Here is a 17,941-nt window from a genome sequence, read left to right as displayed (position 1 = left end):
GTCTGTGGATTATCTTGAGTAAAAAGGTAATGATTTCTGGAAAGATTCATGTTGTGTTTCTCTCCAGACTTCTCTACAGCTGACATCTCACACACATGGCGTCGCTCACCAAAACAATCCAGATTGATAAGGATGGGATGAACTGTCCCAATTGTTTTAAATTAGTTTAATCTCTCTCTCTCTCTCTCTCTTTTGCTCTCTCTCTCTCTCTCTCTCTCTCTCTCTCTCTCTCTCTCTCTCTCTCTATATATATATAAATATATATATATATATATATATTTTAAGTTATACCTTCAGTTTAAGATTAGTCTTAATCTGTTATTGACGACATTTGTCTGGAAAACCTGAGTGAAGTCAATGGTCTTGGAACAGTATCAGTTTTATACAGTGTGTTAAAACATGCACACCTAATGTAGAAATTAAAGAGGACAAACTGACGTCATACATTACAGCTTTGTAACAATACAGATTTGAAGATCGTCTGTAAATAGCTGAATGTTTGCTCTGCTTTTCAGACTAACTCTCTCAAAATGGAAAAATAACAATACATCTATACCGTATGTTAATACTCTTATTTCATTACCTTTTAATATTCTGAGTGAGAAAGAAAGGAAACATGTTCAGTTTTGAGATGTTTTAGTGAACACAGTTGTTGAAATTGCATGGACACTGAGGCTCTGAAATGTTAACTGTTAACATTATATCTGATAATTGGTCAGCCCGGTAAATAATATTACAACATAATGCAGCATTTCCAACAATGTACAACAATGATGTACAGGGCAGTTTAAACAAACATATGTATTCCTTTAAGCTCGCTAGCATCTGGCTGTAATATATTGTAAACATAGCCAGAGAGGAACTGAGGGACGACAGATGAGGACAGACAGATCTTCAGAAGACAGACAAACAGTTATGTGCTGAAATACACTTTAAACTTTATATTTTATATAAAATAATCACTAGCAATTTAATTAATGTTAGTTCTAATAGTGCAAGTGCAAATGCAGTTAGGTCCAATAGCATGGTAATATCAATATAGGCATTATATGATTATCAACAATATGTAATGAACAACAGTGTTAAGTATAGACACACCATAACACACATCAATGCATCCACATTAGGATTTTGTTTTGAATATGTATGTCTACTTTGCGTACAATTAATAAGTGTATAAAATGTACATCTTTGTACAGGCAGAGACTACATGGTCACTTTATCTTTATCTAATGTTGAAATGACAAGCGATGACTTGAGTGTCCAGTGTGCAGGATTTAGGGGGATATATTGATCTATTGGAATGGAAATAAAATAGAATATTTAAAAAATATGTTTTCTTATTTCATAATCATCTGAAAATAAGGATTTTCAGAACAGAACAGACAAACCAAACATGGCGTTTTTTTAGCGTTGAATATTGTAGTTAGCAGCCAATCCAAGACAAGCAGTGCCGGAAAAACACTGAATTTTTCATGTGAAACTACTGCATTTAGTGTTTTTCATGATTTAAATAACCTAATACATTAGTTTTGGAGAAGAAGAGACCTCTGCCAATATTTCGGCTCCCGGTAAAAACCTCTTGAACAATAACCACTGAGGGAGTTCTAACTGGGAGAAGTTTCAGCTGGTTGCAATCTGCAATCCTCACCCACTAGATGCCCCTTAATCTTACACACTGGACCTTTAAAAGAGGTTATATAGCTGCTGGATTTGGCAAATTATGATGCACATTTCAGGACATCCTATCTAGTTCCATTTACCTTTTTAGCATCGCAATTTTTTTGCAGTTGTCCCCAAAATAATTACAAAAAAGTACCGTAGATCAAGCGCTGGCCTGGGTATTTAACTTATCCCAAAGAAGCAGCTAGTGAAAATGACACAGGCTCTGAGCAGTAGAGGTATGCTAATTAAGGTTGCTGCAGTTAAACTTTAAGCTGTTCTTTAAGGCCTTCACAACTAGATGGACTTTTCAGTTTTCATCTATGTCAAGATTATGTACAATTTAAAATAAATGTTGATAATTTAATATTTTATGTAATGCGAGTCGATTCAAGAGACCACTCATAAATTCTGATTTGGCCTGGTATAAATCTATCACGAGACAGTTCTAGCCAAAGCCAGAGTGGACAGGTCCGTTCTGTGGCTCCACAGTTTTCACAAGCCTTTGGTCAGAATCCTTTTCAGTGAAAACACACAAACAGGCTGATAACCGTCAAACAAGTTAAATAAGGCACTGCAACAGTCATCCAAAACAAAACAAGACACGTAAAAATCAGTGTAAAAGTAGTAAAGTGATGTAGTGTACCAGGTCCTTGTATTGAGTTGAGTGTAGTTATATTGTGATACTGTAAAAAAATAAAATATAATAATAATTAGAGTTATCTTGCACAGGCACCACTGTGGGAAAAAAAAAAACAGATTAAATTTAGACAGGAACACAAATAGTTTTTCTGTTTCTAACCAGTGATGTACCAAATTGTCTCCCTCTGTTTAGACAGAGGAAACCATCTTTTTGATCGATTGATCTAGAAAAAAAAAAAAAAAAAATCTTCGAACTGTAAACTTCCAGCTGTGTGCCGCTATTTCTTTTCAAATTCACATTCACACATATCTAACAAAATTCCTCAAATTGCTGCTGTATTGGATTGGATAGCAGAGATTTTGGCTCAGCATAGCAGGAAAAGCACAGGTGTACCTGATGAAATAAAAAAAGACTGCAGTCCATTTAGTTAAGCTAGTTCTGGGGTCTTGGTTTTGTGCGTGCTGGCTCACTGTCGTAGCTTACTAGGGCACTTATGGAACTGAGCCATCACTCATGAAATTAGTTTCACTTGTGCTTTTGCTGCTATGGAAAGTCAAAATGTCTGCAGTGAAAGGTCAAGACACTGCTTGTCACATGTTGCACACAATAGTTTCCACTTTCTTTGCCTTTGTGAGGAGCAGGAAGCCTGTCATGCTGTTAGTCCGCGTTATTAACACAACAGGCCTGTAACCTGTAAAGTAAAATGAAAACAACTAGCTAGTGAAAAGCAGGCACCTGTTCACATGAGGATTCATTGTTGGTGCAGGTCAACATCCCTGTGTAACACATGTAGCTATTTAGCAAAACTGAAGCCTTAATGTGGAAATCAGAGAGTTAGTTTAGCTCTTCGGCATCTTGACTCCACTGTTGTTAAGTTACCATTGAGCCGTCAAACCCTGGAGGGTTTCACTGCATGCAGGAGCTGCAAAATGACTTTGTTACTTGCTGACCGTTTGCTTTTTGTGTCATTGCTTCAACAACAAAAACTATTGTGTCTCTGGCTGCAGAAACATAGATACACATCAGGGTTTGAGTAGCTGCCACGGTGGTGCCAGCGAGGGCAACATGTTTGAGTTAGGTTTAAGTAAAATTCACTGTACAACAGATTGCACATATGGTCAGAGACACTTGTCATTATCGTACATTTTTGAAAGGGGTTAATCCTTTTGACAGTTCTAAAAGAATTAGTCAATTAATTGTTTGGTCAATTAGCAAAAATAACTGACAAAAATAGCAACCATTTTAGCACCTTTTTGTTTTATGTTACAATAAATTAAATATTTGTTTTAAGTTTCTGATAATGACAACGATTCTTAGTTTTTTTGTTTTTATGCTGATAGTAAGCTTTTAGTAAGCTTAAATTAATTAGGTCAGGTTCTCAATGTATTCCTATCAGATAATAAAGTCAATAAAAACACTTTATATATTTGATAAAAGTACAAACTGTGCGTTTGTTAATTCCCTTTTGCTTCCATTAGAGTGTCTAATAAGATAAAACGCTCCTCAAATAGTGTTTGAAACACTCATTCTATCACGAGCACTGTGCTGATCATATGTGCTTGTCATTTTGATGAACCTTGATGAGCTGATGATTCAAGCTACACATCAGTGGCCTCACTTTAAGCAGACAGAGAGCAGCAACGTGCCCTTGACGATACCAAACCAAACAGACTTTTGCATGTTCCTGTAGTGACTGTATGTTTGTTAAGATGCAAAATGTACAACGTCAACACACAAAGAGAAACCAATTTCAGCAGTTGTGCATGGCTAACTGAGCTGGCAAATTGCTGTCAGATTTGTGCCTGAAAGGGCGAACGTTATCGTCGATCATCTGTTACGCCAAAAGCAAACTGAGATAGTAGAAGCTCCAGTTCAACCCAGCAGAGATTACAAGTTTGATGAAACTTTGAAATAACAAAACTTGTAAAGCAAAATGCATTCCTGCCTTGGTTGAGATGGCATGCTGTTGATTTTGGGATGTTGCAACTGCTTCTTTATGTCAGATTTTGTAGTCAAAGTATGACACCAATGTTTGAGTTCCACTCACTTAAAGGGACAGTTCGCCCCCAAATCAAAAAAACATATTTTTCCCTCTTTCCCTCATGCTTGTGACAGCTCGATATGTAAATATAAATGGCGTCCTCTTCGGCTGAGCTATGTTAGAGAGGTCAGTGGTGCTAGGTGAGCCAGCAGAGCAATAGATGCACACTTCCTTTTGCATCTTTTGCATCTTGATATGGTGGGTGTAGAGAGAAAGAAAATAGTTCCTACATAAAACTGCTCACAGCAAGGTCTGTGGATTATCTGGAGTAAGCAGCGTGCAATCGAGTTCCTTTATTTTGGAGAAAAAGGCAGACATCTTTATGGCCAATCTCTCAACACTCGGCAACTCACACCAAAACAATTTAGATCACTGACCAGCACTACAGGTAAGAGGAAACATGTATTTTTGATTTGGGGGTGAACTGTCCCTTTAACTGAAAAATAGAAGGTGTATAGATTAAATAAAATTATTTCAGCGTAAAGCGCAAACTGAATAAAGAAGACTCATCCTGAGACACAGATTCATAAAGCATGGTAGCATCTTGTGTGGAGTCCCAAAAGAATATGGTCTTTTATCCATTTATTCCTCGAAAAGCCACATTCCTCCTCTGCTGTGACATCCAGAACTCATCTCCCATATGTGCCTGCATAATTCCTCTACAAGACCGTTCCTCTGACTGGGTACCAAAAGAAAAGGGTAGTGGACTCTGCTCTGTCACAGGCTGCTGTCCTGATTGGACAGCTCAGGGGCCAGCTTCCTGTGTCGCGGTGAGGTGGAGGAAGACAGTTTGGTTGGGGACGGGGAGGCATTGGCAGATGAGTCGCTGCCACCACCTTCAGATCCAGAGGGGACGGAGGCAAGATGGGGGACTGGGGGAGCCCTCTTCCTCCCCAGAAAGCCTCCTTCTAGTACTCCCCTCTTCCTCACACCTCCCTCCACCTTCACTGCCTCTGCCCCTGATCCCACACCCTCTCCCTCCTCTGGTTGTGGGTGCACCTTTCGCCTAACGTCACCACCGGGATTCGGGCTGTCAGGAGGTTGTCGTGGAGATTCTTGACCGCCTTCTGTCTTCTGACCGGCAGCCGTCGTAGCTCCGATATTTGTGCTGGAGCTTGAACTGGCTGTTCGGCAAGCCCAGAACTCCATAGCCGTGGCTCTCCTCTCGCTGTCCTCAGGCCCAAAGTCACAGAGCGAACGGCGCACGTCAAGGGTCTGGCTGGAGCCCTGTGTGGACGTCGGACCAGTGCTGTCTAGAACACCTCGACTCAGGCTGAAGTTCTGGAAGTCTCTATGGAAAAATGGATCGAGTCAAGTAAAGTAAAGAAATTAGTTTTGTAGTGTTGGTGAGGCAATCTGTTAATGTATCTGCACTGTGAAAGAAATCTCACCTGTAGCTGTGGAAGGACTCAGTTCGTCGAGCGCGGGCCAGCAGGGGGCTCTCTCTGTAGGGTCGCACAGCTCCGTAAGTAGCCTGGCTCTCAGGGATGGGCTCCTGGGCCTGTAACTGCAGACTGACAGAAAGACAAGAGCGAGACAGGAAAGAGCTTTAAAGGTTGGTTAAAACATCTCCATAACACTTCTCACTGTGCATGCTGGTTACTGTTAGCACGATATCAGAAAGTGTATGTACAGATGTATCTGTAGTGAAATAGGGAAGATGAAGAGTAGAGTAGTACTAAAATGCAACGTACAGACTAATGCAGTTTGCCCTTTCTAGAGCCAGTGTTTGGTGTGTCCATTCTGGGCTACTGTAGAACAACATGGCAGACTATGTGGGAGAGGACCTGCTCCGTATGTATATATTATATTCTTATATTCAGTTTCTGCCAATCGATGCACCTAGATTCTAGACATAGGACCTTTAGAGGAATATTTCACCCACAAAATGATCACTTGTAGATCAATAACTCACCTAGTGTTACCTTAAATTTGTGAGGGAAACTTTTCTTTTTGTTTTTTTTCTTCAGTGTATTTGTATGAGAGAACCAGTCAATGTTAAGGTCTACAACAAAATATATGCCTCAGTCAGTATCAGTGACTGTCTGCAGCACTGTGCAGATGTTCTAAATATACTTTCTAATTTTGTCAGGCGTATGATCTATACTTATTTCTGTCATGTCAGAATGTTACACCCTATTATTGCCACCTCAGTGTCTAAAGTAGATGTATCTAAGTGTGTCTTAGATATTGCTGTAATATGTAGAGCATTTTCAAGCAGCACAGAACCAAGTTCTTGCACCTTAGTTTTTTAGGCTACAAACATTCAGATGGGCCATTCTTAGTCCTTTCTTTGGTAGCTTAAAAAACATTTTGTGTCTTGTGGCATAATTTCAATCATTTGATGTCCATTAAAATCAGGATGACCCATCTGTTTACAAGCTATGACACAAATCGAGCAGTACAATCCAAGTCTCATTTACCAAGTTGTATGCTCAGTACTTCCAAAACGTGCATCTTTGCTAAAACCCACACACATTACTTGTATGTCGTAATGTTTTAAATATTAAGATTTTTGCAAAAATGTATGTGTGGAGGAGGTAATAAGCATTAAAGTGGATAAATGAGACATGGATTATACTGCACAAGTTGTGTGACAGTATGTAGACAGATGCGCTGAAATAGTTTAGCTGTTGTTAAACACGGCCCCTCCTTTTTTACTTCAATTTATCATGAACTTTCTGGGGTTTTTCGGGGAGGATTTGAGTTCACCATGGTGGCATTACAGAAAACAGTTTTCTTCATGAATTCATGGTGGAGTGCAGTGAGTACTGATATACAAATGGTCATTTTGAGGGTGAAGCATTGCTGTAATCTGATGTGTATGTCAAAATTTCTCTCTAACCTCGAGCAGGACTCTCTGAGGCGTGTGTGGTGCAGCACAGAGGGGGCGGGGCTAATATTTGGTGTAGCACAGCGGGAGGTGCTCAGGTCGCACTGGTCCAACAGCTGCAGCAGCTCCTCCTCTGTCGGCCCACCTACATCTGTCAAGCACAAGAGCAGCTTCAGAGCACACACAGAGTGTTTCATCAAAGGTAACTTTAAACAACATTTAATACCAGACATAGAAGTCAACTTTACATGCAGAATCTTTTTTTGTAGGTGAGTAAAAAAATCCACGCAAGTTCTTTCTTACAGGACTGTTCCTCATCTCTTCTGCCAATAACACACAGTCCTCTCTCTCTGTCTCAGCCTCCCCTCTCTCTCCCCGTCCGTCTCAATCTCCTCACCCTCTCTCTTCCTCTCCTCTCCTTTGTTAGCAGTGTCCATTGCAGTGGTCAGGTCCCACATTTGGATGCTGCCGTTGCCATGACCAGTGAACAGATAGCGCCGAGGCCGTGACCCCATCCGGCTCGAACCTTCACACTCCCGCACCATGAAGGAAGAGATGGTGGTCCCATCCACTGACTGCACTTCACAGATCCTGAAACGCACACACACACACACATGCAGAAACATGAAGCATGTGGTCAAACAGAAGTACTAAAAGCCTACAGATACGTTGACGAACAGTGGGAAAGACAGAAACTTAGTGAGATGATTATATAAAAGTCAGAGGAGCAAGGTTGAAAAAGAAAGAGAGATGGAGAATGGAGAATATTATACCTTTTTCCAGTAGATGAGAGCCTCACAAACAGTTTGTTGGTGATGGGGATCACCTTCTGTATGAAAACCTGCTGATCATCTCTCTCTCCAAAGGGACCTGAGAGTAGTAAACACATTATATAAATATATATATATATAAATGTATGTATGGGCTCTACCAGTTAGTACAGTTCCTTGTGATGCTAAAGGCAGTGGACTGGCTCTCTGATTCGTTTACAGACTGCTGGCAGTTTAATTCATGCCACCAGTATTTCTTGTCTTTCAAGGCAGTCACAGCAGGTTACACACATATTCATATCAGCACAGAGTACCTGCTATCTACTGAATTTGATTACAAATCTAAAACCATCTGTTACTACTGATGTCAGTCCCAAACATGCAACTATTTTGCAAGGACAGTGTCAAACAATCCCTCTCTTCTAGTAAATGCATCTTTCTTTCGTTCTTCTGATCTTTTCTTCCTAACCCTCTCACCAATATCGTTCCCAGAGCCGTAGCTCCCGTGGCTTTCTGTCTCCTCCAGGGACAGTATTTTGAAAGAGGCCAGAGGGGTGGAGCCTGGCTGGGTGGAGATCATCCCTCTGAAGCGAGTGACCGTCCACGTCCGAACGTGGTTGTTATCTGCGCACACTGACACACACAGCAAAACAAGATCACAATTACAGGTATTCACCCAGGTGCGTAACAGAGAACACATGAATAAAAGATGGCTGATGTGTCAGCAATCTTTGGTATTCCTCTATTATGTACTCCAGTTCACTCTATCACCGTTTGTCTAATCCTCCTACCTGTTACACCTTCCTCACCTGATACCAGATGTTTCTCAGACAGCATGATCTTTGTCACCGGGCTCCTGTGCACAGTAAATGTCTGAAAGAGCTGAGGGCCAGATCCCACTGTCTCTGGGTGTTGCACAATCACTCTCACTGCACCGCTGCTCGTCCCATAGGCTATCTCTATCCAGTTCCCACTAACACCTGAGAGCACAGAGAGGCAGGGGAGGACAAAAAGACACAACAAAAATACACACGGACACACTGTTTTAATGTCTAGTCAGTAACTGTAGGCAGCTTTCCATCACAGATTTGTGCAAAAATTAAGCGATATTTTCAAAATGTCGATAAAACACAGTCGTGGCTTTTCTGGCAATATTATGCACTTCTCTCGCGATAACATTTCAGAAAGCATGTCAATGGATGTTCAACACATCGGCAGATGTATTTCTATAGCAGCCACCTCACTAGCCGTCATTATTTCCAGTTAAAGGTGACATAGGCATGTTATGCGGGAGATAACGGAAAGACAAGCCTCTTATATGTGAGCAGCCACGTATGAGGTGATAGTCCATGATTTCACGGAGGAATTGTGAATTCAAAACTTCCAGATGATCAGGACAACTTTTGAAGAGTTATGGGGTGCAATAACACCTCTTGTAGAGCCTGCTGCATGATGCCCGAGGGAGCCAACTCCTAGTGCATAGCCATAGCATCATGTGACTTATAAAACCGAAAAAAGTGTTTCTATTGCAGTTTTGAGGACAATGGCTTTTTTGAATTGCCTGAAATACCACCTCATGCAAGTGTAAAAACTTTTTTTGTGATAAATGGGAGTTTTTTCAAAATTGACACGTTTCCATCAGGCGTATTTTTTTTTCACAATTTCAGTTTGTGCAATTTAAGGGTTAATGAAAACCCACCTTATGACTTATGTTACATCCAAAATTGTCCTTTTTATATCCCAAGAGATGAGATTGAGGAAAGAAAACTAAGCTGAACAATATAAAAAGAAAAAAAACAGACAAGAATATGTAGGAATAACTTCCAGGAAAAACTGGTGTACTGACTGGTTTTAGGTGTGAGGTACACAGACAGCGCAGTGATGGCATCGTTTGAAGGGTCATGATAAAGCTCTGTCACCAGAAGATCATTATCCTTCATCCTCAGTGGAAACTTTTGCATGTCTGAAAAGAAGAGAAGACAAAATGTTAAAGATATACTATGCAGGATTTTCCTAAAAAGCAGTGTTTAGACTCATAAAGTACTGATCCCTCTCATGTATCACTCAGGGCCAACTAGAAGTGTGTGGCAGTGAATTTTTCTGCAGCAACTCGACCTATGTTTCCTTATTTTCTGTGTTTGGGGCATTTAAGGACATGTAAGCCCACAGCGCTCAGGTGAGGTTGAGGTTTTATAAAAAAGGAAGTGATGGGGTGCTAAACTGTAAGCAACAGGCATCCAAGAGACACAGTGCTTAAACAAAAGCAACTATAGCCAGAGTAAATCTGAGGTTGGCTTTTGCCTTCACTTTTGCTGGCGAGCATGTTTACAAACAGAGGCCGACATCCTGCATAGTGTGACTTTAATGTGTTGAGGTTTGAGAGCAATTTATAAAATTTAGATATTCATTCCTCTTGTGAACTTAGAATCCTTCATATAAGGTAAATACTGGTGAATAGAAAATCACCATGGTGCTTTGAGAAGCATTTTATAAACAACAATCTCACATTCACTTCACTGATAACCAATAAACTGTGTGGCAGATGATAGGAACCTCTGTGTGTGTGTGTGTGTGTGTGTGTGTGTGTGTGTGTGTAAACGTGTGTGTAAACGTGCGTACCTATGTAGTAGATAGACCCATTGTTGCAGCCCAGTAGTAGGAAGGATCCTGCTGTGTCACAACTAGTGATAGGAACCACGTCTTGAACCTTGAACATATACAAAGCGAACTCACAATCAGTACAGTGTTATTCTGTTAGCTTTCTGTGACGTTCACTCACTTAGTAAAACATAAACATGGAGGAGAATCACAAACACTCACCAAGCCTTGACCATCTCTACATCTTACCTACAGAAACACACACACACGTCTTCGTACCTGCCAGTGCTGTGTGACGGCATTCCACACCCCAACCTTCCCTGTGTGGCTTGTTGCTACCAGCTGGTTCCCGATGAAGAAGAGGTCATCTACAGGTACACCGAGAGTGAACACACCTGGGGTGGTGGGGAGAGGGGTCACACATCAGTGCTCAGTGTGTACAACAAGAACAACCTGAGTTTTCCTGTCTGAATCACACTTGTAAAAGTCCAGTGGGGTCAGAATAAAACCTTGAATTAATACACAGACAGATACAGCAATTCTTTGTTTACCTATCTCATTTCCACTGCCTCCGTCCTGGATGCTCCACAGGATGATGTTGCTTTCAGAGGCGGCAGCCACCATCTTGTCTTTGTCTCCATGTGGACCACCCACCACCTTGGCGTTAAGGGCAATGCGTTCAATGGTCCAGTCAAGGTAGGGGGAGGAAAACACCTGCTGCCATCCAGAAGACTCCTTTATCCTGATCACACACACAGAGACAAACGTTTATCCACGCTTTTATAGTGAACAGATAGCGCCGAGGCCGTCCTATGAGCTAAGTCCTATGAGCTTTCGTAACATACAACCATCAGGATTGTAAAGTCACCCTGATCTAGACTTTAATGACTGGATTTCAATTTTTATACAATTCCACTGAGATTACTTTAAAAATCTTTACTTAAATCTTTTTTAGGCAGCTTTTATTGCTACCTTTATTACACGTTTACATTTTCACAATGCGTGACAAGGTTGTCAAAAAATAAATAAGCTATGTCTTCATTCTTAAAGTGCAGAACATTTTGTTCTCAACGTGTCTGCTTGTTTCAATAAAAACAAATGGTGGAGCCATAAATGTCAGTTTGTGTACTGGCACAGGTACTGAAGCAATTAGTGAGAAATGTGAGACACAACCGATAATGACTCCATCTTCCCATCATAAATAATGGATGAGAAATGTTTTAACCAACCATGTTGTGGCAGTTTTACCTGTAGCAGATGACAAAGTGTGCATATGCTGCTACAATCCAGTTGTGGTGTCCCGCTATAATCAGCACCTTCCTGGGGTCAACGACAGGACCTGCACACACACAAAAAAACACATAAACCGCTAAACTAATACTAATTTTGTAGCCTAATAATCAGACTACATTTTCCTTTTTTCACTTCACTATTCATTTTTTGTAATTATCTGAATTGCTGTATAAAAACAGGCAGGGATTGGTGATGTTTACTTCAAATTATTACATGATATAAAAAAAACCCATCCCAGATGCTTCTGCATCAGTCTGGAGTAAATACACTCTTTGTTTATTGCAGCTAACTATATTCTCTGATGTCATCCTCAGCAGAGAGCAGGCCGATGGGAAACTAGGCTACCTCAGTCATCGCACTAAAAGGATGTGTCAGGTCACATTAGCTCCAGCATTAATGCACACTCACAGAAACACGCACATGTGGACGAGCATAAACAGCACATATACTCTCTTACTGTCACGCACATACAGATGTGACTCACTGAACATGAAGAAACAAAGAGGCACGAGGTGTAGCGGGGTCACTGTCAAAATAAGAGTCATTTGTACATTTACTGCTCGTTTTTTATGCTAAGATGAACCTTATTCTAAGATGAACTTCTGACAATTTCTCACAACAGCTGTAAGCATTGTCACCATTTTTCATTCCTTTAAAATTTGGACACGTTTCGGGTATCTCACCTAGTTTGTGGTTGTCAACTGTTCCAGGTGAGGCAGAGAGGGACGGGTGAGGAGGGGGGCCAACACGGGTGAAGCCCTCTGCTCCACTTGCACCCGGCCGCTCATCAGAGGAGGGGCCAGAGGCTGCTGAGGCAGGGCTTGACTTACGGGCAGGGATGGCTGTCAAGGAAAGATACACTGACATTTATAAAAAGCAATGTGCGCCCAATTCTGTGGCTTAACAACCACGTTGTTTCCTTCCTGCAAGTGTTTTTGGAGCATCAGTTGAATATTCTGTTCAATTTGATTTTCAGTTAATTTTCTGTACCATTCAATTTTCTGTCTTTACCTGGGGGTGGCAGGTAACCATGGAAGAGAACGCTGCCACACGATGAGCGGTCCAGTTCCTCACACAGCAGAAGCCGCCGTACTGCACGCATGCACATACACACACACACACACACACACACAGGTACAGACACAAACACAAAAATGAAATTAGCACATTATAACCAGAGTAACATTATAGATATTTTTTAAGACTGAGTACTTATTTCATTACTGTGAAGCATGTTTAAATAACAAATAGGAGAATGATATGGGTGATTACTTTTACAGATGCTAATACATCTCAGAATTTTGTCATTGATGGATAAATGCTCCATTTGCTCCAATTTTTGTATTTTCTTTATTTGCTTTTAAAAAGTTGTTGTTGTTATGTTAGAAAGTTCATGACTGATTCGATCCTGTCTTTGCACTGGAGCTGTCCGCTGTAATTTAACTTGTTTGTAACTACTTTGCATTGTATCATGTATTACTGAGCATGTTATGATTTAAAGCAGGTGATTCGTTTTCACAAAAGTAATTTTCCTATTCAAGTACAGACAATGCAGGGAAGTTACAAACACTGAAACAGGAAGTGCAACAGCATTAGACTACGTGGAGACAACAGTAATAAGGCTGTGACCTTGGTCAAATTGTATTTGAAGCCAACACAACAATTAATGTTACAGAACAACATTTCCCTTTAAGGACAGTTTGCTTTCACTATAGCTGTTCAAACTGCACCCAAAACATCAACAGGCGTACAGGTGGTGATATTGTAGACGTGTTGTGACTGCTCTTGTGACAAAAAAATGTGACAAAAAAATGTATTGGCTACAGACCAAATGTGATATACGGCAACTGTATTATGAGATTTAATTCATAGCTACATGTATTATTATTTCTTCCTAAAAACAAGTCTGCTACTTCCATTCCCTCAAAAAAATCTGTAAAGCAACAAACCTAAAGGTGTTATCCCATAAAACTCTGCTTCATGTCGCAGCACACTGATGTTGACGCCCCTGCAGGGAGGGAAACAGCAGAAGTACTCAGTAAGACCCTGGTTACGACTCAACATAACGTCTTGCTAAAATACACATTCAGGGATATTTTCTGAATGGTGTCACAACGGCTTACCGCAGGTCCAATTCTTTGGTTCGGAGGAAATTCAAAATTGGTGCAAAAGCTGTAGGGTCTCTGTCAATAAATATCTGGAATCAGAGGAACACATATTATGAAGGCAATGCAGGGCTTAATCAACCACTGAAAGAAAAGTAGTTCTTTTCAGTGTCTTGTTTCTAATACTGGAGGTCACTGGGGGGAAAAAAGTGATTATTTGTTATATAAAAAAGGTTCATTAGTTGTAGCCCTGAACAAATCAGTAACCTATCTATAAACAATAAAGTTGTATAGTGTGAAACACATGATGTATTTTATCTTACACCTATAATCTTGCAAATGCCGTGTCTTGTCTGCTGAAAGCTTTTACATCGTTTTCAGATGGCGGATATTGCCTGCAGATATTGTTACTTGTTTTTTAATAAGAAGCGACAAAGGCTATACTCACAGCTCCAGTTTCATCCCGAAGTGTAGATATCCTTCCACTCAGCAAACTGGAAAACACACACACACACACACACACACACACACACACACACACACACACACACACACACACACACACACAAAACACTGAGTGCTCTAGTTAACCCAAAGACTTCTCAATTTTCCCTTGCCAGCCACATTTCCATTACCTGAAGTAAACATGCAAACAGTTTGCACAGTGACTCTCACCTGTTGACTTTGAACTAAATATTAGTGCTGCATCAGAATGTGCTGCAAGTGTGTCTGAAGTATGACTTCATATTGATTGCACTCTACAGACAGCTGGGGGCAGAGAGACTGACAGGCAGACAGGTGCACTGGCAGACAGACTGACAGGCATTTAGCACTACTTGCTCAGCTGTTGTCAAACTGTGAGCTCAGTCCAGTGTTTGAGTTTGTTCTGACTTTGGTATTTGCCCAGCCCCAATCAGCTGTTTCACTTTAACAGAGGATTACAGTCACACATGAATAACTCACTAGATACATGTGAATACACCCACATATGCATAAACATATATATTTAGTCGCTATTGTAATGACAAAGTTTCCAAAAATCTTGAAAACAAGGAATGACTCTCACAGTGTCCATATTGAATACTGAATGAATACAAGACAAGGCTTTTGTTTCACTAAAATGAGATTATAAAAGTAGCACAGCTGACTTGATTTTCCCTTTCCAATCATAGCGGACTGTGATCGTAATCTCGACATTTCCCATCCCCAGAATAGGAAGTATGAATTAAAACAGAGACATGATAATGAAAGTCACTACTAATTATGTAATGCTAATTTTGCTTTGCTGGGTTGCAAGAGCACTGAATCCTTGACCCCTTTCTGGGAGAATTCCTACATGCTGTAGAAATAGTACTAGTACAGTCTAATTAGCCTAATTTCAGGGGGTGTCTAGACATGTTAAATTTACATCTTAGTCAGGTTTAAGCCTGCTTTGAAGGATGTTCAGTGTGTGTTATAACACTTAATGTGGTTATTATGCAGACAGTCACTTCCATACAAAGCCAAATGTTCTGCATAATAATGTACACTCTTTGCATTTAAGATGTTAATACTTTGATTGATTCTTCAAAAATTTAATTTTGCACAAACAGACCAGATCTACTCAGTACATCATCTGGTTTGAATCCAAATAATGTCAAAATAAAACCAACCTTGAGAAGAAAGAGTCTGGGATCCACATCAGAGTCTGTCTGGAGGTGCTGAACCTTAAGTATAATAACATAGCGATGCATTTATTACAAACAGTGTAGTGTCAGTGGGCATGATAATGGTACGTGCATGCCATTCATGCTTCTTGCTGAATAAATTCATTTCTACATGGCACCAGTGTTACACTTTAGATTTTCAGCATGCTCAATGTAAGAGTTAAATTAACCCTTTGAAACCTGAACACTGTCTTGATTTCTTCAAAAACATGGTAAGAAGGCAATGAGCGACAAAGGAAATAAAAAAAGGCAAAAGACAATTAGCAAGAAATTAGTAAAAAGTACAAGAAACTTACTTGAAGATTAGTTGAAAAAAAGAACTGACCTGGAAAATGTGCTTAAAAAATATAATCATATACCACAATTTTAAATATATATTTGTGATAATTTGATACAAATATAGCTTTTCCTTTGCTTTTTTCTTTTTTCCCTAGCTTTTTAAGATAATTTTCTAAGACTAATTTCTTCGCACCAAGTTGCTCTGGGTTCAAAGGTTTAAATAGTTATGAAAGGCGTCAAGCAAAGTGATGTCGCTCCAGGTTTTAAAGGGTTAACTTATCAAGAAACCCCACTGTGTTTGTATGTAAAGGAAAAAAGAGAAAATGAAAAGGAGATTAGTAAATGATTAAGTACGCAACTCTGAGTGATGTCTCTATCTGCAGCCTGGCCATGCAGATATCATCATACACGTACGTAGCCATAGCTCAAATTTCCCAACTGATGACCATCATCTGTCGGGCTGTCCTGTTGACGAAGCTTACCGTGTCCCACCGACGTTTAACTGGATGATTTCTCCCATCCCGGGCGATAAGTTGTTACCATTCGTAGCCATGATGACCGAGCAAATGGTTTGTTGTACGGAAAACTGCTCCGTTGTAACTGTTACTGTCAGAGCTAGCTTGCTAACGCTCCGCTCCCAGCTCAGCCGATGTCCCGTCTCCCCAGCCTCACAGCCTCTCCCTCGTCCCACCGTCCATAAAATACCCGTTACATACGACCCAAACGGACGACGTCGGTATCGTTTAGCCTCCGCATAGTGGGCGAAGAGAGATAAGGGCCTTTTTGTCCAAAGGCGGCCACACAAGAATGGCTCTATTTTCCAGCGGGCATGTTTGCATCACTGCTCTGCGTGTAAATCGTGGATAACATCTTGCGCAGAATATTAGCAACGTGAAACAGCTGTACAAAGATCTACATGCAGGGCGAGAGCGCTGACCGTCGACTACTTCCGTTTTCGCTCAAACGACGTAGGAGTGACTATAACAAAGAGTTAACGATCATGGGATGGCGACTTCTTTAGTTATAACCGCTATATCCGATATTTTTTACAGTCTGTGTTTATAACACAATATTTTAAAACTAGCAGGTGTGAATATTAAGACTGGTATAGCAAGTCTTTACTAAACTCTTTGTTAAAAAGGGGTCATCATTGAACGTATTTTGATTAGGCTGCTAAAATTGAAACACTAACCTGCGTGTGTTACAGAAAAGAGCAATAAGACTTATTAACAAGGCTTGTGTCAGAGAACATATTTACAGTGTATCAGCTCGTGTGTTGAAATTTTGTTGAGTTTAAAACAGTATTAGTCATGTTTAAAGCCAGAAACAGATGATTACCTGAAAATCTACAGATTGTTCATAGTCATATCCAGTGACAAAGATTACAGTAGAAAGTTTAATGTCAAAAGCTAGTATGCTCACACTGGATTAAAGCAGATGAGTGTTTCAGTGGAGTCAAACTGTGGAATTTTCTGGATAATGACCTCAAATGCAGCTCTAATATTATTTCATTTTAAAGAAATACAAACATAATGCGGCATTATCTAGGCTACATTCTAAGTAACAGTAATGTTAAAATGACTGTAACTGATTGTTTCTGTTGGTATTGCTAAATTTAATGTGATTTCTGAAAAAAGAAAGGTAAATATAGAAAGGTTAGCCATTTGTATTTGTATCTATGGTCGCTTCTGTTATTAGTAAGAAAGGGGCAGGTATTTTAAGTTTTTCCACTTCCAGCTCCGGTTTGTTCTTGGAATGTTTTGAAATCTTTGTTGTCATTTTGGAAAATTCACACTGAAATGAGTAAATAAACCAAATGTGAATGAATGAATGAATGAATGATTGAAATATGTACCCAACTATTAGGACTAAATTAAATAATCAAACAAAATTTAAACTTTATTTTGGAAAAACAGTCATTATTTTTTAGGAAAAGGCGATTTGTAAGACTGTTGGCTCTAGGGTGTTTATTGTTATTAACTATGAGATGATAAATCGTAAGTCTAAAATA

The 17,941-nt window shown here is 40.0% G+C and overlaps 2 protein-coding genes across 2 annotated transcripts in view; one reads left to right on the top strand and one right to left on the bottom strand.

Annotated features, from left to right (window-relative positions):
- Window positions 1-7,692, top strand: part of ush2a (Usher syndrome 2A (autosomal recessive, mild)) — a 242,465-nt gene extending 234,773 nt beyond the window's left edge. Inside the window, exons 95-97 of the transcript XR_015776845.1 lie at window positions 6,067-6,140; window positions 7,201-7,381; window positions 7,539-7,692. The gene's annotated coding sequence lies outside the window, so the exon portion shown is untranslated. The remainder of the gene's footprint in view (window positions 1-6,066; window positions 6,141-7,200; window positions 7,382-7,538) is intronic.
- On the bottom strand, window positions 620-17,736 carry kctd3 (potassium channel tetramerization domain containing 3). Its single transcript, XM_042485978.2, has 19 exons — window positions 16,413-17,736; window positions 15,598-15,651; window positions 14,394-14,439; window positions 13,964-14,037; window positions 13,790-13,848; window positions 12,852-12,932; window positions 12,524-12,682; window positions 11,796-11,886; window positions 11,099-11,289; window positions 10,827-10,942; window positions 10,569-10,656; window positions 9,796-9,912; window positions 8,759-8,929; window positions 8,427-8,582; window positions 7,953-8,049; window positions 7,577-7,770; window positions 7,192-7,330; window positions 5,738-5,860; window positions 620-5,637 (listed from the first exon to the last, which is right to left on the bottom strand). Exons 1-19 carry the CDS (start codon window positions 16,481-16,483, stop codon window positions 5,064-5,066), a joined length of 2,601 nt encoding a protein of 866 aa, XP_042341912.2. The 5' UTR covers window positions 16,484-17,736; the 3' UTR covers window positions 620-5,063.
- Window positions 17,737-17,941: the final 205 nt, after the last annotated feature.

Source organism: Plectropomus leopardus, chromosome 1 (assembly GCF_026936395.1).
Source record: "Plectropomus leopardus strain MGB_pleo_1.0 chromosome 1, ASM2693639v1, whole genome shotgun sequence".
NCBI classification, from domain to species: domain Eukaryota; kingdom Metazoa; phylum Chordata; class Actinopteri; order Perciformes; family Serranidae; genus Plectropomus; species Plectropomus leopardus.
This window is presented reverse-complemented; position numbering and strand designations above follow the sequence as displayed.